The sequence below is a fragment of the Megalops cyprinoides genome, chromosome 3 (assembly GCF_013368585.1).
Source record: "Megalops cyprinoides isolate fMegCyp1 chromosome 3, fMegCyp1.pri, whole genome shotgun sequence".
NCBI classification, from domain to species: domain Eukaryota; kingdom Metazoa; phylum Chordata; class Actinopteri; order Elopiformes; family Megalopidae; genus Megalops; species Megalops cyprinoides.
In genome coordinates this window covers 10,053,852-10,074,318 of record NC_050585.1, presented here as the reverse complement: position 1 = coordinate 10,074,318, position 20,467 = coordinate 10,053,852, and the positions used below count along the sequence as shown (strand labels likewise).

Sequence of the window (20,467 nt, the reverse complement as noted above, 5' to 3'; positions counted from 1 at the left end):
GCCGGGCGCTCTCGCTCTCTCACTGTGACTAATATGGGATAGGCAAACACACTGTGAGGAGACCTCGTCTCTGTCATGGGAGGTGAATAATTTCAGATGCGTGTGAAACATGTTCTGCAGTCAAGGCTTAACCCCACTGTGGTTGCGTTTCATCAACAGCAGTGACAAATGAGGGTGAAGAGCAGGCCTTTAAACATACCCTGCTGCGCTGCTGACACCAGCGGGCCATTTGTCAGAATTGTTTGGGTATGGGAGTCTACTCGTGGGAAAACTCTGCAAGCCCAACAGAGTTAGTGGTGGTGGTGGTCTAGAGCAGGGTTACTCAGCATTACTAATACAGTAGTCTTTGAACCGGGTACCTATTTGAACTAAACTGATCAAAACCAGTTCAACTAAATTCAACTAAACCAACTGGCGCCTTCCTCTGCATTTTAACAAGGGTAGTAAAACCTGCTGGATTATACCCCTTGAAGAACAGAGCCGAATTGCCCCTCTGTCTCCCCTTCACTTTCATTATAGGAGCAGTCCTGTAGGAGTGGACAGAGGAGACAATTTCATGCCTCTTTTGCACCAGAGATGGACCCAAATCTCAGTGAGGGGCATTGGGAGGGGACTGCTGCGGTATCAGAGAGAAAGAGGAGGTGTCTTACCGATTGTCTCCATAGTGTCCCTCTCCTCAATTAGCAGCTGGGCCCTGGGGATGTCAATGTGCATACGCAGGGTCTGCTGCTGCTTGTTCACGGTTTCTGACGGCCTGGTGTTTTTACTGAGAGAAATATAAAATGCAGATTAACTCAGCTTGCCTCTACTGTAGACACAATAGACATAAAGTGCTGTACATGACAATACACCACTGTTATTTGTTGTAGAAGGTTTTTGAATATCATTTAAGTTATATTCTGCTAAATGGTAAAATCCCTTCTCTTACCTCATTAACATTTCCGCCAAGCTTTTTGCATCTGTAACGCAAAAACACACTGTGATCAGTAATCAGTGGAGTTTTGAGAAACAATTCTAGTAATCTGTACTCAAAACAATTCTAGTACTAGTTTCAAAACAATTCAACTGATTCAAACAAACAACAATTCAATAATTCAAAACTAGCACTGCAATCAATTCAAGTAAACTGATTTGCACCTGAAGTCTGCTGAGACCTTCAATGGACATTTTAAAAACACACTGGATCCTACAATTCTACAGTGCTCCAGCTGTGGCAATTAGAAAATGTTGTGACACCGTATTGACTGTCAAACTGAAAAGACACCTCCGCAGCGTGGACTATGGCCGCGTTTGCATTGCTCACCTCTCAGCCTTTTGAGCCTCTGCTCTCTCCTCCTCTTCCTCAGCACCATCAGCAGGATGAAGAGCAGGACGATGCCCACCAGGATGCAGGAGATTGTCACCATCATCTTCAGGCCCTCGTTGCTGGACATGCTGTCCTTGCTCTCGTCTGTAGTCTTGACCAGCGGTGCAATAGTGCCTGAAGGATAAGCATGTACAATCAACACAGGCCCGAAACAGAACGGCCATGCTTTCAGTGGCATTGACACAGGAAGGGACAGCTATGTACAGCGGCCTTGTTGATGGGCGGGTAATTGCGGCACAAATACTGCCACTCCAGACCTTGAGACCCAAGACCCGTTTCCCACCATCTGCATTTGCCATAGCATGCATCACCATAGCATGAGAGTTGAATGCATGAGAAAAATATGGCAGTAAAACCAGTCAGGTCATACTCTGGGTCGTATGTCCTTAAATATATCAGCCTCTTAGCGGCCACACGCAATTCTAGCACATCAGCCAGACTGTGGTACCCGGCAATCAGCACTTGACCTTTTGCAGAATTGGCTACAGTGTCCAGCTGACTGAAGCACTACTCCAGATATGATTAAAGATCAGCTCATCTTTTCCATGCTGATGCTCTGGCTTTTAAAAGCCAGGGACAATTGGACCACAGTCCAGCAACTGGGCAGCTAACCTTTGAATTGCTTAGACGTGCATGACAGGAAATCCTTCAATCCTGCCCACCCCTCACACCCTGACATCCGTAAATAACGGAATCAATTAATTCATACCACGCCAATCGATGAACGTCTGATGGGACTGTCGTAAAAACTACCAGACACAACAGCCATAGTTACCGAAGTCAGCATAAAACGTAGTGATATTTTATTGCTCAATTCATCAGTAAACCTGGAATTTTTATGGGCGGATAAGGGCTAAGATGAGACAGCTCTTTTAATTTTTTTTTGGGAGGGAAGCTATTCACCTATGATTGCAAAATTTCATTGAGGCCTCTTACCTACACTTTTATTACCCTTACACACCAGTGTGTTCATCAGCTGTCCCAGTTATTATTTTTGCTAAGCAAACCACTTTATACTAGAATCTTCAGCTTTCTTAATCCATCCAATTTACATATGGATTAATTTAACATCTGAGATCAGCCAAATGAAAGGGGGGATTTATCATCTACAGGTTGAAGTGAGAGTGTAGAGAACTCACTGCCGTCAGAGGTGAGTGTGGCGAACATGGCCCTCTTTTCGGCGAAACCGGCGCTGTTGGAAACCTTCATCTGCAGCTCATACCACGTCGCCTCCTGTAGGTCATACAGGATGTAGCTCTTGGTCAGGGAGTTGCGCTGGGCTGTGGTCCAGACTGTGGTGTCCACGGGGCGGTACTCGAGTACGAAGGAGGTGATTGGGCAGCCGCCGTTGTTCCAGCCAATCAGATTCAGCCGGACGCGGGTGGAGTTGATGCTGGCGAAGAGCTCCTGGTCTTTGGAGTATTGTGGCTCTGAGCAGAAAGTGACAGCAGATGAGCATGTGAAAAGTCTGTCCCAGACAAACAGGACAGGCAACCTGCTCCAAGACAATGTGAAACACAGGCAGCCTAAAAGGATGGAGACCTGCAAAACCCTTAATACTGAGTTTCAGAAGGAAAATAACAAGGGAAGCAAAGGAACCTTTGCCATGCGTCTTGGCCTCGATGATCTCGCTGATGCGGCCTGGGCCCACACCGTTTTGGGCTGTGAGGGTGAACTTGTACCAAGTACCGCACTTGAGGTTCTCCAGGCGGTAGGAGCGCTCGCTAGGGCTGATGGGAAAGTTGCCCCACTGCTCGCTGTTGTCCTCAGAGTACTGCAGGATGTACCCTACAGAGGGGGGTGATGGGATGTGCATGTGAACTCCAAGAAGGTTTTGTGATCATCCAAACTTCATTCAGATATAACTCATTCCCATGGTGCCATCAAGTCACAGAATCAAAACTGACAGAAACCACAACCAGTCACATTCTTTTTCATTTAATAAACCTGCTTTGTCCCAAACTTCAGATTTCTTTCACATCATGGGAGCTCATTTTTGCAATTAAATACTTAATTCTTTTGTACTGGTTAGGAATTTGTGTTCTTAACCAGAAGACCACCCCTAAATCCCAATCCCACAATTGAATCACAATGAGACAGCGCTGTTGTACCCTTGAGAAAGGTACTCAGCCCAAAAATGGGCAGTATATCAAATGTAAGTTATGCAAACAATAACATAAATGTGCTGAGCAAAGCATTGTAGAACCTCCAGTTTTAGAATTTACAAGCTTTAGGCAGAAGAAAGCCTGATAAGAAAACTACAGTAAACCCATTCGAAGACATTATCAAGACGAATAGTAGCACTCATACCTTTTCTGTTCTGACTACAACATTTAGTGAATAATAACCATGGTAGGCTTTCATAGGTCCCTCTACTAACACATCCTGAAAGTGCTGGAAACGGAACACTCTGGATGCGGCTTCTGCGGTTGCAGCGGAAATATGGTTAGACCCACAGGCCACTGTAAGCAGGACGCCTGGCTAACCTCTGATTGAGCTCCCTCCATTGTCTCCGGGTATCCAGGACAGAGTGATTGATGTGGTGGTCGTCTTGGTCACCGTGAGACGCGGCTGATCTGGAGGGACTAGAGACAAATCCGGAATTGTGAACAGTGGTATACATCAATCAAGTGACAGAGAATTTCACATTCCTGTGCTTTAAACTCATATGGACCTGTCCTCTTGCGGTCAATCTTATGAGATATACATAATATATGTGATAATATATGAAATATATATACATCACCAGGAAGCTGTTAAAACATACTGGGTAAAAAGTGTTCATTTTGTTTCACATGGGTTGCTGCCATGTGGCTCTGCTGTCCTCCTGCTTACCTTGAACCTGCAGGTTGAGCACAATTTCATCAGATCCCCAGTTGTTACTGGCCACGCAGGTGTAGTACCCAGAATCCTCCGCTTTCACTGTCCGGATCACAAAGCTGCCGTTGTTGTGGATACTACGCCTGCTATCGATGGTGACAGGGACAGGAGTCCCATTGCTGAAACACAGAAAGTGATAATCAACTAGCAGCAACATCACCCAATTTTGGAGCAAAAATGACTTGGACATATGGTGGGTTAACCCCCGCCCCCACCCAACAGTTTGAAAATACAATTTTTTAAATGAAGAAAAATTGGGATTCTACACAACAGTGACCAGGCATGACTCCTACATATCATTTCAGACACTTATTTTATTTTGGGTTCCTTTGGGAGTCCCTCCCCCAGGAATTCCTTCCATTTTAAGAGCTAAAATGCTTCCATTAGTGTAGCAGAGGCCCTGCATTGACCTGATCTGATCCAATTAGTATGCTGAGGCAGAGGCTGGCTGTACCTTTCCTTCAGCCATTTGATGGTGGGGGGCGCATCTCCAACCGCTTTGCAGGGCAGAACAATATCCCTCACCCAGGGTGTGGTCACTGTGCCACTGAAAGTGAGGATCCTGGCAGGAGCTGGGGGAAACAAACACACACTCTACTGCATGGAGGACAGGTAGTGAAGGGGTTGCTGCACTGATCTCTGATCTATAGCTTTACCATATCTTTACATGGTGAGACAAGAACATGGTGCCTTACCTCTAAGGCTTTGAAAATGAGTCTGTATTAATGCATTACAGAATGCAGAGCTCTATGTGTGTATATATATATATATCTATCTATATATAGATATATATATATATATATATATATATATATATATCTACTATATCTATGCTAAAAGTGTGCTGATCAAGAGGCTTACACAAAAGACAAGAAGCAGAAGACATAACACAACACAACATATAACAGCAAAACCATCAAAAATGGCACAAATCGTTAAAAACAATTATAGTCTGGGACACATTTTGCATAGTACAAAGGTGTGGATGTGGTTTCATAGGTAGTAAATTCCTGTGCAAACAGAATGCTTGGCTAATGGTACAGTAGGTAATAATGAGGATTAATGAAAGCACTGGGCTTCAGGTTACAGGTTACAACAGAGCAATAGAGAGCTGCACCAAGAGTTAAGTAGAGGTACACTGGGGGATTCCCTGCTCATCTAACCAATCACACAGTTCTATTTCACTGAGGTTGCACCACATACCTTTCGCCAGAGGCTCAACGGTGACAATGTCACTGGCGTTGCCTCGGCCCGCTGCGGTAACCGCAACGACCCAGATGCTGTACTTTTGGTTCCGGCTAAGGTTTGGGACGCGGTAAAAGAAGACATCCGGGGCGGCTTCGAACTCGCTGATCACCTGCAGGAAGAACGCAAGAGCAGACGTCAGCATACCTGGATCTCATTTCCATTTTAACTTATTTTCACTCTTATTGCTTCAAAGGGGCATTCCCTAATGTGGAGAAAAAAACACTCATAAAATGGGCCAAAGTGCTGAAGTTTGAAAACACAAGCTGATATTGCAGGAAATTTTGATAATACAGGAGTCCTTGGAAATCAGAGGAAACCTCATTACGGTTGAGCCTGGTGTTATAACTGCGCAGCATCTCACACCTGACCTCAAATTCTCCCCAATTTTACACCCTCTGCCTCCCCCTCCCCGGCCTGGCCTCACCCCCGTTGGAGCCACATAAAGCTATTAGCTGAGCAGAGACACAGATTTACGGGCAGCTGCCCCCCGCGGTAAGCGATGAGCTTAGCTGGGCAGTGAAGGATGATGGGAGTTAGCAGAATGCGCAGTGATGCAGTGTCCCTGCCGGGGGAGCGTACCGTGGGGTAGGGGTTGGAGCAGAAGATGGTGTACTTCCTGATGACGCCATTGAGCTTGAGCGGGGCCAGCCAGGAGACGTACACCACCGAATTGGCGGCGGCTGCTGCCTTCACTCCGCCAGGCGGCCCGGGCACTGAGGGAAAACAGGCAGGGACAGAGGGTAACACCAGCTGATGGGTGGGGGCATTCTAGTGTTGAGTCAAAATCAACACATCAAAAATCCTCATCAGGCGATACATGACACACTCACAACCACATCCTAATATATGCTGCATGTACTCTACTTTTTTTTTAATATACCCATACAAAAAATAATATACTGAGTATATATTCTATAAAACATGCATTTTTAATAGTAAGTAAATAAGTAAATTATTGTCGCTTTCATATATCAGCATTACATTGTTGTCATTCAGCAGGTGTTCTTATCCAGAGCAACCTACATAGGTTACAATGTTATCCATTTACACAGCGGGATATGTACTGAGGCAATTGTGGGTTAAGAATCTCACCCAAGGGTACAACAGCAGTGACCCAGTGGGGAATTGAACCAACAACCTTTCAGTTACAAGCCCTTCTCCTTACTAGTATCCTACACTGCTGCCCCAAGGAGAGTTTTATCATATTACATTACATTATTGCTGTATATCTAATATATTTTTGCTGTGAATTAATATACTGTACATGTGTTTGTTATAATATTCTTGGGCTGAAAAACATGTCTCTCAATATAGTAATATATATTTCATATTTGCATGGGCACTGGCCTCCCTGCTTAGTAATTCCACTTCACTTCTAGCCAAAAGCATTGACAACTGCATCTCAATGGAAAAGAGGAGTGGACAGAGAAGGAAAGAAGCAGTGTGGCGGGATCTAGAGCTCAGTGACACCACTGTTCCTGATATGGGAAGGGGCCCCGGTGTACTCGTACCATCCTCCTTGGTGCGGATGAAGATCTGCTCGCTCCGCACCCCGTCCCCGGCCCGAGTGAAGGCCAGCACCTGGATGCTGTAGTTGGTGTACTTCTCCAGCCCGTCCAGCTCCAGGGAAGGTTGGGAGGTGGTGACGTTCCTGATCTCGCCCAGCTCTGGCGTGACAAGAAACACAGACAGGTCAAGGACTGACACAGGGGCACATCTGGGATTGACTTATCAAGCCTGCTTGCAGGATTACAAAACGATGACTGAAGATTGAGAAACCTGATCAGATTCAGAAACAGAGACTTGCCTTCCAATTTCCCCTTTGCTTAGCATATTATTTGGTTTAGCTTTGGACTAGCCAATGAATGACATTATGCTCCACTGTGGACACATGTTAATAATAATAGATTTAATTCCCCTGACAAAACAAAAAAAAGCACATAACATACTACAGCCCAGGCCTTTACCTGCTCCTATGCCTTTCTCCTTGACTCCTTGTAAAAAAAGAACTGAAGCTGCACCTCTTTTGTGACTGCTCTGATATTATGAACGTTCTGCTTCTGTGGCCTGGAAGCCAGCCACTGTATTTTTGCTTAGCAGTTAGTTTGTCCAGGTGTCATTTGTCTTAATCTCAGCCTAACATAATGAAGTGATTAAGAAAACGCTGGATCGATAGGCTGTAAGTGAGACGTTTCACACTGTGCAATCATTTTATGGCACAGGAGTGCTTATTTATTGCCATATCATTACGATTTTCACAGTGGTGTTAAAAACACAAAATCGCCTACGTCAGGTTTAAAAAGCACTTCTTTTAAAACGCTAATAGCTTAACTCAGCCTTGCTCTTGGAAAAAAACTATAAAAATTCATACTTAATGCAGTGGGTTCACCTATACATACATGGCAATATCACTCATAAATCTGATTCACTGTAAAGGTAGGAAAACTAATCAGGCAAAATTTGATGGAAAATTTAAAGCTTCTTCCTAATCACCTCTTCAAGAGCTGAGATGCAGGTTACAACTTCAGTGTTTTCCATATCACACCAGAGTGTGATTCCTTACACAGAACTGGTAATACAGACAATGACATTTAACTAGTTAGAGCTCTATTTACCTCTAGCTGAAGTGTAAATTCCTTCATAAAAAGCTCATACTCACATCTAAGAAGAATCATATTTTTGTAATTCTTGGATAAGAGCAAGAGCTTACTGAAATAAATGAAAAAATGTTCTGAAATAATAATCACTTTTCATGATTCAAAAGGAGCAAGTGCAATGCGGTAATGCTCCAAAGTGTGCAATTCAAATGCAGTATGTACAGAATGATGCATTATGTAGACATTATGTGCCTCTCAGAAGTCTGCAGTCACCTCACGTGCCGTGGTCCCTTCTAAAAATGGTCTTACATCCCCACCTAGTGGGGTAAAGTGCAACGCAAGCATATTTAAAAAAATATTGAACGTGTCCCCTGCTACCATTAGGACACTACTTTAATTAAAAAAATGACAAATTGAGACATTTTACAATTTTAATAACATGAAATTATCAAAGCTCATTTACTGCTAGGGAAAGATAAATAGTACCATGCATACAGATTTGTAACAGAGCTATTCATACAATATAATATTTAAATGTAGTGTGAAATGAAGTGTAAATATTGCATGAGTATTATAGCATGTATAATGTATAAAGTTAAACTTTACTGGACTTGACTGATGAACGGTCAGAGATATAACTATGTATACTGCATGCAAAAAGAATTATTTCAAAAAGACATTTACCACCACGTGGGATGTACATAAATGCCACACAAACGTTTTTTTTTCCAAAAGTTATGAGACTGTTCATTATTGAATGATATTATAATATATAATATTATATAATAAGACCATCATTTATGCAGTGTATAGTACTTGATCTTAAACACTTGCTTCATATTACAACAATCTTCTTCTAGCTCACTGCCTATGTTTTATACTTCAAGCCCCACAATGCACTGCACTGTGTACTCCACTGACATCATCTGAGAAATTCGCTGGCACCTAATGAGCTGTAAGGTGCCTGATTGTGGTGGCTGTAGTGACTGACAGAACTAACAAGGCCAGTATGCTCCAGTTTCATCCAGATTCTATTTGTTCCATTGATGGCTGCTGATATGGGGTTAAACTGCTGGGGATAAACCCATGCCACAGAGCTCAGTCTGCACGTGAGACCAGCACCTTTCCAACTTACACACATGAACAGACATTACAATACATATTTTACTATGCATTGGGGTGAATGGGTGTAGCCTATTGGTGTGGCCCATTTGGTTAAAAATGGAACTGGGATGATTTGATGAGGCGTATTCCAGGTTATGGTTAACAGATTATAGCAAATGGTGTTGATTTTGGAAAACACTGATTCATGTTAGATAGAGAAATTTATGGTGAACATATAAGGCAATTAGATAAAGAGAATATAAGAAAACAAAGAACCATGAAAATAACATAAAATATGTTAAACTGTACTTATCTTTTGGATTGAAAATATGTCAGAAATGTCAGAGCAGAGAAATCAAGGTAATGGATCTATGCCCAAAACAGCTGTGATTAAGATAACCGTACCTCCATCAGGTAGGTTGGCCCAGTAGATGACACGGAAGCCCTGCAGGCCGCCGTTGAGGGCCTCTTTGGGGGGTGTCTGCCAGGAGAGGGAAATGCTCTCAGGGGACGTGGCAGTGGCCTGGACGTTCTCAGGGGGTCGGCTGGGCACTGTTGGGGGAGACAGGGGCAAGATTACATGGGACCTGGCCAATTTTGACATTTAAAAATAAATTGCAAATAAATCTAGCCTAAATGAAATTAAAACAGTCCTCTTTAGGCAATACAAGCTGCATGTTTTGAAAATTTAACATAGGCAATACAAAAAAATTCCATAAGAGGGCAGTCTTTCCCAGGCATTTTTCCCCACTTTAAAATGTCTTGCAAATGCAGCACTACGAAAGTAAAAAAGTCAAATTGGACAAGCCCTGTGAAATTACACAGCATTTGGCAAATTATCAAAATTTCAATAGTCATTTAGAGCATTTTTATAATAATACCACTAATATTTCAACTTGCCCAACAAACTACATTTTAATCTAAGAACAATTTGGCTTGCAAAATACACCTAAATTGAAGAAAACATTGCTCTTGAGTGCCACCCACAATCATGCCCCTTGTATACCATCAGATGGGAATAATCACATTTCTCATGGCTATGAATAAATACGTTCTAAGCCCAAAAACAGCCAATAGCTTCAGAGACAGCCAACTATCAATGAATTTAAGTTTTAGAACAAAAGTCCTACTAGGACCTGCAAACCCAGAGCAAAAGATTCAATCCAGCAGTGGGGTGTATTTATAATAGGCTACCTTTCAACTGCTTTGTGATGTTTGTGATGTGGATAAACAAATGTGCCAATTATTCCTTTCAGCAGCTGCTTATTGTTTTACTTAATTGTATGTAACATAGTTGCAGTACGCGCATAATAGCTGTACACGTTATACTGAAATTTGAATTATAATATAAAATTGCTTTAAGATTAAGGCTGTTCCCCAACTCTTATTAACTAAGAACTTTCATAAAATAAGAAGTATTTAACATAACCCAATCTCCATTTTATAGTCAAAGTTATTTCATTTCAATATCAGTGCTACTACATTTGATGCTATCAAACAAAAGTAAAAGTGAATGAGCTGCAAACGGATGCTGCTCATTTAAAGTGGCACTCTGACTGACCATCTTCCAGGGTTTTGGCGATGACTTCCTGGGAGGAGGGGCCGATGCCGGCGCTGTTCCCAGCCTGCACCACCACCCCATACTCTGTGAACTTCTTCAGGTTGTCCAGGGTCATGGTCTCGCTGTCCCCCGTCGTCTCCATGGTGATGACATTGAACTGGTAGCTGCCCCCCGTGCTGTACTCCCGGTAGCCAATCTGGTAGCTGCGGATCATACCATTCTGCAGGTGCTTTTTGGGGGCCTGAAGGGCAGACAGGTTGGGGGGGGAGGTATTAGCATCTCAGTAACCTCAGTTTGACCTCAGGAGTGTGGCACATTCACACAATCAGTTTTAGACATCTGTATGAAACAGAAACAAATGTTACATCTATGCATGCACTTCCTTTGCAAAGGCTCTACACTGCATATGGTGGGTCCTGCACTAGCTTGGTGGATCAGATAATATATGTTACAAGACGTGTCCATGTACCTTCCAGGAGACTTTTATGCTCTGAGAAGAGACAGCTTCCAGTTGAACATCTTGTGGGGGACCATCGGGAGCTGAAGAGAAACCAACACAAATGACAGGGCTTCCACCAAGCGGATCACACTCACTACAGTCACATTTATAGCGCACTCTATCTGTCTGGATGAGTTTTGCATGTGCTTTTCATCAACAGAAGCAAAGCGATGGTGCAATTATACTGCTTGGCCAGAAGGTGACACCAAAAAGGTAAAAATCCTTCCATTCAAACAGGGAAAACAGCTGTGTGGACTGCTATTTAAAATGAGGAGTTTCTTTTAAAATGCTCATTATTCTTTAAGAGTATTTCAGCACATGTATGGTAAAATAATTGTTCAACAATATAAATAATGAATTTGAATGTAAGGTTGTGCATTTAATGTATTGACTGTTGCATATGCTGTAACTCAAATGGCACGATTCCAGTTTCTTTCTACCCCAGGTATAACTGACAGTTACCAAGGGGGCACTTGTCAAAATAATGACGAAAGAGGAGCTGAATGACACACAATAAAGCAAGCAAAATGTCACCTGGAAAAATTTTACATTCAGCTTATAGATTCACAGTACCTAGGAATGAAAGCTCAGTGCTTCAGTCACTTGGATAACACAATGCACAGTGATGAAAATACAACCACTTCCATTCAATTCCTCACTGTGCTTCAGATGTGATTTTAGAACAGAATGTTCAGTGTAGGCAGTGTGGGGGACAATTAACCTCTACATAGCTGCCGTATCTCTCGAATCAGCTACAGCTTGGGAAGAAAAGGAAAACCATTATCCTTGAGTCCATGAGAATATCTACATGGACAGGGCCAGCTGGACAAGGCTGACAGAAACTGTTTTTGTGATTCTTTCTGTCTTTTTTCCTTTCTTTCCTTCTTTCTTCCTTCCTTTCTTTCAAGTTGTCTCTTCATCTCTGACTAAAACACGTGCTAAAAATATATGGATCTCCACAAACACCTAGACAGTCGTGCGGGCACTGCAGCGGCAGTGACACAGATAAGTCATGTAAGGTTAAGCCAGCAGAGTGACGGGCATTTGCTGCGGAGGCCCCGTCAGACACAGAACTGCACTTCAGAAAAGACAGGGGGGCAATTTGTCGAGAGGTGGGCTGCTGCGTATTGAATACAGGCTGACATTTACAACTGAAGGCACTAATTGAAAGGCCCGGCTTTTATTGCCGGGTCAGCTTGTGTTCAATAATGCATCGGAGTCAGGGGAGCATGAGTCACTCCGCAATTTATTCACTTATTTATTTATTTATCTATTTATTCAACTTTCGCCAAAGATGGCGACTTCATTCAAAAGCTTTCTTCGTGGACGATGGCCGGAGCCCGCGGTTCAAATTTTCGGGTTATGGTGCAGCTCTGGCGGGTGTGGCAGACCGCGCGGCCGGAGGGGCGTACCTGCTTCGTCGGTGGTGATGGTGAGCTCATTGCTGGCCTCGCTCTTGCCGATGTGGTTCTTGGCGAACATGCGGATGTTGTAGGTGGAGGAGGGGTGGAGGTCGATGATGGTGGCCTGGTTCAGCTGAGGGGAGACGTCTTTGGTTCTTTGAGCTGTTTCCCAGGAGGCTGCGGATAATGAGGGCGGACAGTGGTGTGACATATTGGTTCAAAGAATCTGTGCAGCAGATGCAACAGAATTAAACAAGGTCCGTTCTAATGAATGAATAAGGCAATTGATATAATTGCATCCTCTCACCACAAACCAGAGGTTTGAGGACACGTGGGGTGAGTTATTGTGATTAAAGGTTTACCTGATTTGTTCTTGCACTCAATGTCGTACCCAGTGATGGGGCTGTTGCCATCAAAGCCCATGGTCCAACGGAGGGCGATTGTCCGGTCCCTTACCTCCCGAATCTCCACCTCAGGCGGGTCAGGAGGTTCTAGAGCAGGACCAGGGTGAGAGGTCAGTGGCTGGGCCACAGTAAATCTGACCCAAAAGAATACTGAGAAACTGCTTCAATAACTTCTGTTGAGACACATGCATTGACACATGTATTGTCTACTGTATATCAATGAGCCACTATGTATGGACAAATGCACTGTTAGGACAGCGTAATACCTTGTACTGTTAGCTGAATGATCCCTCTGTCTTCCCCATAGGAGTTAATTGCATGGCAGGAAAAAAACCCAGAGTCTTCCCTTACTGTGGGCAAAATCTGGGAACAAAACGAGGAAACTGAGAAATTAGCACAAGGCTCAAGATTATAGCTCTCCAGCTACACTATTTTAAATGTGGACATTAATCGGTAGTTTAAAATCCGCATGGCACACAGGCACCCGATTCTCCAACGGTCTGTGCACCCCTAGTGGCAGCCCTGGGTACCTGCAGGGTGGAAATGACCTCGTCTGCCACCTCCTTGACAGAGACCACGTAGCGGCTCATCTCAGGGTTGATGATGCGGTCCTCCTTCTCCCAGCGCACCATGATGGGCTTCTCCCCATGCGCCGTGCAGCTCATCTCCTTCCTCTGCCCCTGAGTGGCCAGCGTGGTGTTGGGGTAGGACGTGATCATGGCTGGAACTGGTGGGGGGGCGGGGGCGGGAAAGAATAACACAGAAAGCATGCGTGGTCAAAGTGCTCAGTCTTCAGAGCTGCAATGCAAAGCCCCTGATGAGTGTTTTTGCATTTGCTGGTTAATGAAGCCTTACAAATGCTCTGCAACTGTCCGGGCAGAGGAGTCCATTCAGAACAATTCAGAACGAGTCCAACTTTGCACTCAAACTCTCCTCTCCTTACCACTCAGATATTGCACAAACGCTCTTTGTCCAATCCACTGTCTTAGGGCATTTATTATGCTCCACAAATCACTGACATCATATCCAAACACCTATGGAATCACCCAAAAATGAAGTCTCCTCACATACACAATAGAGTAGGAATCCTACTGCTAAGCGCTGCTGGTGCATTCCCTTCTGTTCCCAATGATGCAAACACACCCAAACACCACATGGCTCCAAGGGCCTGCTCATTGCAGGCAACACATCTGCTGAGCAGTGAGACCCACTACTTAAAACAGATGGAAGTAAGTGAAGAGGAAGTGCAGTAAAATGTAGGTTATATGGCAGGGATAGCAGTTGAAACAACTCAATGTTATTGAATTACAAAATCAAAACTTTTTGGAACATATTTTCAGGGTATGCCAAATTATGTCCCCCATTGCAAATATACAAATTGTTGGATAAATTGAGTGATACTTGCTTAAGATTCTAATGTTACAAGCATGTTAACTCCTATTGACACATTATATAGGGGAAGTTGTGTAATGAAGGTAATGTACAAGCCACAGGTTTTTGAAAGGAGCTGGAGGTCCTAGACATGAGAACAGATCAGGCAAAGTCAGCACTGTATTTCATTAACACATACTTCATTAAAGCTATAATGTTGGGCAAAAAGGAGCCTGAACACAGTGGGCAAATTGTTCAGAAGGTATGGCTGCTATGCACATTGGGAGCTGGGTGAGGGAAAGGCTTTTCGTAAGAGGACGCCAGAGAGAGAAGGTACAGCGCAAGAGCCCTAGGACAACAGCCTTCACTGACAGCAGAGGAAATGTGATCTCTCTCTTAACTCCCCCTGTGGATTTGTTATGGATGTTTAATGAAGGCACTTTGATAATCCTTATTAATCAAACAAAAACCCCTCCCAGTGCTGTCTCACCCACTGAGTCTTCCAAGCCCCCGCGTGCGCGCGCGCACACACGCACGCACGCACGCACGCACACACACACACACACACACACACAAATAAAAACATTCATCCACCAACCCACACATAAGAGCACACACACTTACCCACACACATAACAGCGTACATCCTCCCACCCATTTCCACAAGAACACGCACAAACAAGAACACACACAAGCATGAATGCATGCTCACACAATACACACACATGCACACACACAAGAGCACATGCACACCCACTCACACACATAATAACATACATCCTCCCATCGCATCAAAAAATGCACACACACACACACAAATAAATACATCCACCCACACAAGAGCACACACACACCTACCCACACACATCGCTGGATACACCCCCACGCCCATTCACACAAAAACACAAACAAGCTCGCATGCACACATGCACAGCATGCACACATACACACATGAACACACAACAAGAATTTACATATTCAAGTACAAACACACACACACGTGCATACATACGCACGCTCACGCGCAAACACACACTTTCCTCCATCAGACTGAGGCAGCCATTTACAGCGAGAGGGGGGATTCAGGCTGCCGGGGAGCTCGTCAGCTCTCTGATGTGATTAAATGTGTCAGACTGAGGGCTGCAAACGTTTAAGCTTCATCTCTTATTCACTTGCCAGCCGTTCGGAGCAGCGGAACAGAAAAGAGCACTGATTTATTTTGCATGACAACTATGAATTTAAAGTGAGACGCATTTAAAGCAAAAACCCTCTACAGCGCTCTCTAAATATTATCCTTTTTTTTCGCTAACTGGGGTCTTTTCCTCTGCTTAAAGATGCAGAGCGACGTTAGCTCCAGACCCGGTGCCTCTGCTCGGTGGGTCCCTGGAGACTGGAAGTCCTGCCTTTATGAACGCTGATGAATGTCAGAAACAATGTAAAAAAAAAGACGCGCTACCTTTATATTGAGACGCCTTAAGTGAATGGGGGCTAGTTGAGTACCTGAGCGCCTGTGGGGGAACCCCTGTAGTGGCAAAAAATCATTGATAGCGTAGCACTCAGTGTCCAAAATCTTGTTGATTAACAACTGCACGCTGCTGCCTAAATGCAATCCGCACTGTGCTTTCAGCGAGGGAGTGCGGCGCAATCTAATCTGAGCGTGTGGAGCAATGCGGGAGAGCCCCAGGCTAGCACAGTCATCCTGATCATCCCGTAATTGCTTAGTTGATGTATTTTTTTAATATCCGGCAAAAAATTATGGCCCGCATAATAAGCCGCTGAGGGAAAGAGAGACAAGCTGTCCTCTGGGAGCCCGGCTCACATTATCTACTTATACAGTTACCCCTCTGTTCCACTGGCAGGCTGGGAGGACAATATGCAGAAGACTTGGCAGTGGCTTTGAAACAATTTCATTCTTAAACTACTGTTAAAAGTGACTCCATTACACGACCTCTAAACGACACAGAAATGTTTAAAATGAAACATCATGATTTAATATCAAGTTCAGAAGTGTTTTCTTTGTCCCACTGAATGTGGGTTTCTGGTGCTTGCCATTGTATCATTTGCTGGTCATTAGTAAACAGAGTGGGCTGCAGTATAATGCCCAACTGCAGCCTGCAAATCGTGTCGAACAACACATGCAAATGGTGCTTCCCTCAGGGCTCCTGCCCTGGCTCTAATTGAAGTATTGACAGGTTTAAATGAAGCAGAAATGCACTAAGGAGCTGCTGCTTCACAAAGACACACACACACACGCACACAGATACACACTCACTCACTCACCCATGCACATGCACACACACACATGTACACACACACATGCACACACGCTGTGAAAAAAAGAGGCAAAAAAAGTGCATGAGAGAGGTAGGCAAGTGGATGCAGGCAGCAGTGCATGCTGGGAGACTAATGGTTTTTATTCCCTGGCCATTGAAGCGAGTAAGTATACTTTTAAGCAAAGCATCTTGAGTCTATAAGCACGCAGTTCTGAGGTTAAAAGGCATGAAATACGATCTCCTGATGAGTGACAAGTGCAGATGTGCTGAAATAAAAGAGCAAGCCTGCCCACCTCTCGCAAGCTGGCATGCCACCCTACAGAATCCCAAACAGAGGCAATGCTAGCCATGGCACTAACTACACCAACCAATGGCAACCAAATCATTTTTATGGGATACGCTGCTGCAGCAGCAAAGGACACCCGCCAGCAGCCATGTAAATGTACCTCCACCTTACAGACGAAAGTGCTGGAGTCACATCTTTCTGACTGACTGGGACATGACCAGTGGCAGCAACGTTAGTGCAAAAAATAAGCTATGACCTGCAGTGAGAGGTCAGTTCAGTTCTAGTCCACTGCACTCTTCTTAACACCCCCATTGATTTGATTTAATGGTGGGATCAATTTGTATGGATGGAATTTACCGCAAGAAAATACATAAATAAATGAAATTTCAAATAAAAATTGGGTGTATAAAATGTGAGTTGTGACTGGTATTGATTGAATCAAACTAATGGTTTAAAGCGAACAGGTTGCGTTGTTCAGAAATGTCTTTCCATCAGTAATCTGACTTTCAGAATTTGAAGAGCATGTTATGCTGACAGAAAAAAAAGAAATGAGAGCAGATCTTTGGAAAGAAAAGGAATGTTTGCCCATCAGTGTGATCGCACAGTGGGCACTCAGATTTGGATCAAACGCCTGCTGATTTCAATTCACCCTCATATTGCGCATTACAGTCCGCATAGGGACAGCAGAAAATAGCAGGGGTTATAGAAGAATGCTGTAATCCCACCCAAAAAAGAGCTTTCTCTCACAACTGGACTTTTTTTGTATGCACATTAACAGCAGGTGCTTAAGTGAGATACAGTTGAACAGTACTCCAAGCTTGTGCAAGTTTGACAGTTATTTCTCTGATCTCGGCTCATTGCATGGACACATGCACTTTAATGGAAGAACGTATTCACACAGGACGGCCACATGACGGCCACTCAAGTAATGTCGAATATTGCTGGACATGTCATAATGATCTAGGCTTTCAGACCATACACAAATGTGACCATGAGAAACGTTTCTTTCATGTTGTCTGTAATGATAAAGGCAATACAAGTGTTGCCCATTTTTCAGCAAAGCACCCTTATCTCAAGGCTTATAGCAAATAAGGCACATTTAAATGGATATATTAGGTACGGCCATTAGTATCATCAGTGTTTGCTGCGTGCTCATTCACCCTGCTGAGAAAACAGGCGCGGGGACAGAACCCCTGGAGTCAGAGCGCAGAGTGATTAGAAAGAGGGAAGAGCCCAGGAAGATTTAAAATTGTCATCAATTTCTCTGAGAGAGAGAGGAAAAAGGGCAACGTAACATCTTCAGCTGGGTCCTCCCTGTGCTAATGAGCCCATTGCTGCGGAGAGTTTATTCGCTCATTAACCAATTACAGCTCTTAGACGAGCTGCATAATTTATGGGGCAGTCTAGGGAGACACTGCCTTGCCGGCATTGCTGGGAGATGTTTCCTGCACCTCTACTGCCAGTTTCAACAGCACTGACCCACTCATCGTTCACCTGGGCATTTTGACAAACCAACCAGCTGCAGCCCATCGATGCTTTCAGACCATGTCAGGTGAAGACCTGCAAATGACTGAATTGACCCCTCATTACCTTCTGAGAAAAAGAGACAGAACGAAAAAAAACAAATGGCTAAATTAATCCCTTCCTCCGTTTGGGGTCGGCTCATGATTATATGCCTTTGTGATGTCATAGATTGTTCGGGTGTTGAAGCAAAGGAGGAGCAGGCAATTTGGAGACACTTCCCTGGAGACACTTTTAGAGATAGTGGAGAACGAGGGCACAGTCAAGACACTCTTCCCACAATGCACATGGATGTCCAGAGCACCCTCCATATTCTGCCAACCACCTACTGCCCCAGATTCCACGTCTCTGCCTAGACCCCCACCCCCGGCATCCGTCAGCCTCCGTCAGCATCAACAGCTATCTGTTTATTTAAGGAGTCCAGTCTCGGAGCTGGCACGCTTCGAGCGCTCATGACTCAAGGGGGGGCCGCAGAGAGAGGACGAATTGCCTGGGATGTGCATGTTTACCAGACTCTCGGAAACTGCCCGTGTGTGCTCGTCTTATCTCCTGTGTCCTCATGCACGGCCGTGACTGATGGATTGGGACCGATGGCGGTCAGAAGCAGGCCACTCTGCCGAGGCTCCCAATCACAGGAGGCCAACGGGATGAGCCAGTTCGCATCTATGCTGCGGCGCTGTGCGGTCTTGCTGGGGATTGGTAATACCTCCCACACGCTGACATGGTATTTATCCTTCATGAGAACAGCCCAACTGCAGAAGAGATGAAAATGACCCGATGACCCATGGTAGAAACTGAGTGAGACCAGGAGCAAAGCCAGCAGATTTACACTCTTTCAGGTCCATTCTAGGTGTTCACGTGAGTGAAACAGACAAACCTTTTTGTCAGGTTCAAAATGTGCTCCTTTATCAGCAAATGTATTGCTTGAACTACAATTCTACGATTAAATTAAATCACTGATTTGATTTATTGTGTATGCATATTCACACTGTATATATACATACTTCGTATTTTCTTGAAAGTATTTTTTTCCTTAAAATGTAAAAAAATATGATATGTTAAATAGAAGGGGAGAAGAGAGGGGGAGAGAGCTATTATCTTTTTTTTTTTTTTTTAATTAAAAACTACTACCAGCTAACTAGTATTCCTAAACTAGTACTACACCTACAGCATAATTGCTGCTGCTGATCCCGTAGCTACTGGCACTATTAGTACTCATATTTATACGACTAATAAAAATAACGGTATGTTATGACCCAGACAATATCAACAATTAAACAGAAGTCAGTTCTTGCCAACTGGCTTTCCCCCTGCATGTGATATCTGTTCTCCAGTGGTGCAATGGCACCGCATGAGGATACAGAGTTTCAGCCTTGATTTCATCAGTGGCCTAAGGGCTGCCTGGGAATGTAGGCCACACCACCGCGCCTGACTGGGCCGCGCAAGAGCGCTCGGGAGACGAGATTCGTACCTACAGAATCCCCTGCCCCCCACATGCCGGCCGAGGGATAAATAGCGTATAGGAGGCATGGAAATGACTGGTTAAGCGGAGACGCACGCTACACAAAACTAATTCCCTTTTCCTGCACAATTGGGCTCAGTCTGAGCGTGCTCTGTGTGATACTGCTGGAAACAAGATGCCGCGCAGCCAATCAGAAGGCTGGAAATGGAAAACGAGGATGAGAGGCGGAATCCAGCGATGGGAAGCTGCTGTTTCCTGGGCCACAGTGTGACACAGTGCCTTTCTCTGTATTATCTGTATATTCTTATAAAGAAGCCCTTACCTATAATTGTCTTTTATGAACTTTTAATTGACAACAATAAACACTGAACATCTGTTGCCTTTTTTAGATACAAGGACTATAGCTGAATTCATTAAATACTGTATTCCCCCTCTCTCCCATTTGCTTGGTAGATTGACATCGTAAGATTTTACTAGTTGAGTCTGATGCTA

General features: G+C 44.2%; 1 protein-coding gene across 1 annotated transcript in view; it reads right to left on the bottom strand.

Moving 5' to 3' along the window:
* Window positions 1-20,467, bottom strand: part of LOC118774775 (Down syndrome cell adhesion molecule homolog) — a 130,921-nt gene that overhangs the window by 6,629 nt on the left and 103,825 nt on the right. Inside the window, exons 12-29 of the mRNA XM_036524262.1 lie at window positions 13,593-13,789; window positions 13,329-13,425; window positions 13,021-13,149; window positions 12,668-12,835; window positions 11,226-11,296; window positions 10,757-10,997; window positions 9,601-9,747; window positions 7,006-7,161; window positions 6,074-6,207; window positions 5,450-5,603; window positions 4,701-4,818; window positions 4,202-4,365; window positions 3,853-3,951; window positions 2,966-3,154; window positions 2,506-2,796; window positions 1,304-1,480; window positions 929-959; window positions 651-766 (exon numbers count right to left, since the gene is read on the bottom strand). Coding sequence (XP_036380155.1) covers window positions 651-766; window positions 929-959; window positions 1,304-1,480; window positions 2,506-2,796; window positions 2,966-3,154; window positions 3,853-3,951; window positions 4,202-4,365; window positions 4,701-4,818; window positions 5,450-5,603; window positions 6,074-6,207; window positions 7,006-7,161; window positions 9,601-9,747; window positions 10,757-10,997; window positions 11,226-11,296; window positions 12,668-12,835; window positions 13,021-13,149; window positions 13,329-13,425; window positions 13,593-13,789 — 2,679 coding nt within the window. The remainder of the gene's footprint in view (window positions 1-650; window positions 767-928; window positions 960-1,303; window positions 1,481-2,505; window positions 2,797-2,965; window positions 3,155-3,852; window positions 3,952-4,201; window positions 4,366-4,700; window positions 4,819-5,449; window positions 5,604-6,073; window positions 6,208-7,005; window positions 7,162-9,600; window positions 9,748-10,756; window positions 10,998-11,225; window positions 11,297-12,667; window positions 12,836-13,020; window positions 13,150-13,328; window positions 13,426-13,592; window positions 13,790-20,467) is intronic.